This window comes from Penaeus chinensis, chromosome 31 (genome assembly GCF_019202785.1).
Source record: "Penaeus chinensis breed Huanghai No. 1 chromosome 31, ASM1920278v2, whole genome shotgun sequence".
Lineage (NCBI taxonomy): Eukaryota > Metazoa > Arthropoda > Malacostraca > Decapoda > Penaeidae > Penaeus > Penaeus chinensis.
This window is the reverse complement of record NC_061849.1, coordinates 9,698,801-9,701,300: the sequence shown is the minus strand read 5'-3', so window position 1 is coordinate 9,701,300 and position 2,500 is coordinate 9,698,801. Positions and strand designations below refer to the sequence as shown.

The 2,500-nt window shown below is 34.1% G+C and overlaps 1 protein-coding gene across 1 annotated transcript in view; it reads right to left on the bottom strand.

Moving 5' to 3' along the window:
- LOC125041678 (histone-lysine N-methyltransferase E(z)-like) overlaps positions 1-2,500 on the bottom strand; it is a gene marked incomplete in the record, with an annotated part of 37,678 nt that overhangs the window by 2,847 nt on the left and 32,331 nt on the right. Inside the window, 5 exon segments of the mRNA XM_047636847.1 lie at positions 1-136; positions 703-885; positions 1,224-1,394; positions 1,753-1,888; positions 2,169-2,294. The exon segment at positions 1-136 is cut by the window's left edge and continues 30 nt beyond it. Coding sequence (XP_047492803.1) covers positions 1-136; positions 703-885; positions 1,224-1,394; positions 1,753-1,888; positions 2,169-2,294 — 752 coding nt within the window.

Here is a 2,500-nt window from a genome sequence, read left to right as displayed (position 1 = left end):
TGAATATGCCTTTTTGCAAATATGCCAATGCGATGGTCACCATTAACCATCATGACTTTAGCATAACAGTTTGGATTAATGGAGTGATTTGCAAAGCGGATCTTATTCCCCTTGCGTGTTGCATCAACCACGAAATCTACAAGTGAGAAAGTCAGATATAATCCACACATCTACAGATACTTACATATATTCTTTTCTACTCAGAACTCTGTGAGTAAGAGTATAAAAAATAAATATATTAATGTTTACTGAACACAGATATACTAACACAATCAGATACACACACAAGCACACTTGCAGTCATTCATCATGCATACATGCATACAAATCTCAATTTCACAAATCAATATCATAAAATGCCCAAGACTGAGGGTGTGTAAAAGGCTAAAACAAGGGAGGGAGGGGGAAAAGGAGACTAAGTCAGATGCAGGTAAACAGACAAAGAGGGAAATGGATAATGCAAATTTACAAACTGAACACACATTCCTTCACTACTAGATTTTTTTTTTTTTTAAATCAAAAGAATGCTCACTTCTCTATTTGTTCCTTTATTCTAAAGTGTGGGAAACTTAGCTATATGCCTTAAAATATGTAAATTAAATGGATACCAGAGGAAATAAGTTGATCGAAAGTTCAATGCAAATGATATAGAGGCAAACATGAAATAATATCGTGACTTTTCTTTGTCAGGCCTTAACTTACCATTATTCAAATTAAAAAGGAAGGAGCACATATACTTGTCGTAGACTTTGCCACGGCGGTCCGCCTCATCTTGAGATATTATTTCCCCACAGTATTCAGATATAAACTCATTCTTTTGTGCAGAGTCTTTGAGGTAGATGCCCCAGCCTGCTACATCCGAGGGAGCCATCAGGAGGTGTTTGTCTGCTCGAAAACAATGCCAGCATCAACAAAATAACTTTAAACGCCAAACTGTGTATGCATTGTCTTGCCACTTCATTGAAGTCAGAGGGTACTCATCTGAATATAAAGACATCATACACTTCTCACCATATCAACAACATAATTAGTATTACTGTGATATAACATAAACATAAACAATAAAAAGCCAATATCTATAACAATAATAAATATAATAGCCATACCATTAAAGAAATAATTAAAAGAGAAAACTAAATCAGCAAATCACTTAAGCCAAATGCTAAACATATCAAACGTTTTCCTCCTTCAATCTTTTCAATAAATCAAAGGATGTTACTCACGCAATCCCCGCTGCACGGATACATTCTTGCAGGTGATCTTACTAACTGAGAATTCATGGGCTCCACAAGTGACACAAAGGTCTGGGTCACACTCACGCACAGCTAGAAAGCATGGACACTGCTTTGTGTTGCATGAGGCCTTGCACCGACAACCAGGAAATCTGTTTTGGCCTGGCAGACAGAAAATAATAACAATCATAAAAAAATATATATAATAATAATGAGTTAATTAATATAAGTCTGTAATAAATATTTGTACTGATCAGAAACAAACAGTGCCATTTCTATAAATTTAATGATAAGGTATAACTAATATGTACAAAAATAAAAACATTAATAGAAGTACAATTCAAATGAGTATTTACCTTACCTTTCTGACAGGCCTATATATACACACTATAGCAAGCATTAGAACAATATTTCTCAGACAAAAGCACCACTTCAGTATAATCCATTCTGATCAGTATTTTTACAATGCCCTCATACTACTCAATTTGAGAGAGAAAGAGAAAAAAAAATAAAGACTTACAATCAGGACTGCAATTACAGAATTTCTCACAGAAGTTCTGCGTCATAACGCAGCCACAGTTGTGATCGCAGGGCTGATTTGGGTGGTCACATGGAGAATAATTGTATACATGATTGCTTGAAGAGTCCTTCTTAAGCTGGAAAAAAATATTATCATTATTAGCTAACATACAGAATTCTAAAATAATCCATGGCAATATCCTATAAACTACATATTGACAAAGAAAAAATCTGCCTCAACCAATCACAACTGAATGGTAAAATAAACTTAATTCTGATAATTATAGCTTAATCCATTGGTAATGCCATTAAGGTGTTACAACTCCTTCACAATTCAAAACTTCCAAATAAATATATTTCTAAAAATATGACAAAATAAATCTATAATAAAAGTTAGGCAAACATTACAACACCAACCTGAATCTTTCTACAGTGCATTGACCACAAGCGATGCTTCTTCTTCTTCTTGCGAGGTGGTGTGTTATCTTTGACACTTGCATCAGCAGGCAAATCTGTTGCTTCTTTTTGTGCAAAATAGTACACCTGTTCAGGTCAAGATCAGTTTTACTAAGTAATATACCATGAGAGATATTAATTCTAGTTTGACAATGAATCAGGAGGAAACAATACACTTTAAACTACAATAATCATTAATAAAGGGATATAAAATTATTAAAGAAAGAGAAAAAGGGTAAAATAACAACTCTAGCATGCAAAGACAATAACACACGGTGAGTAGCAAGGGCAAG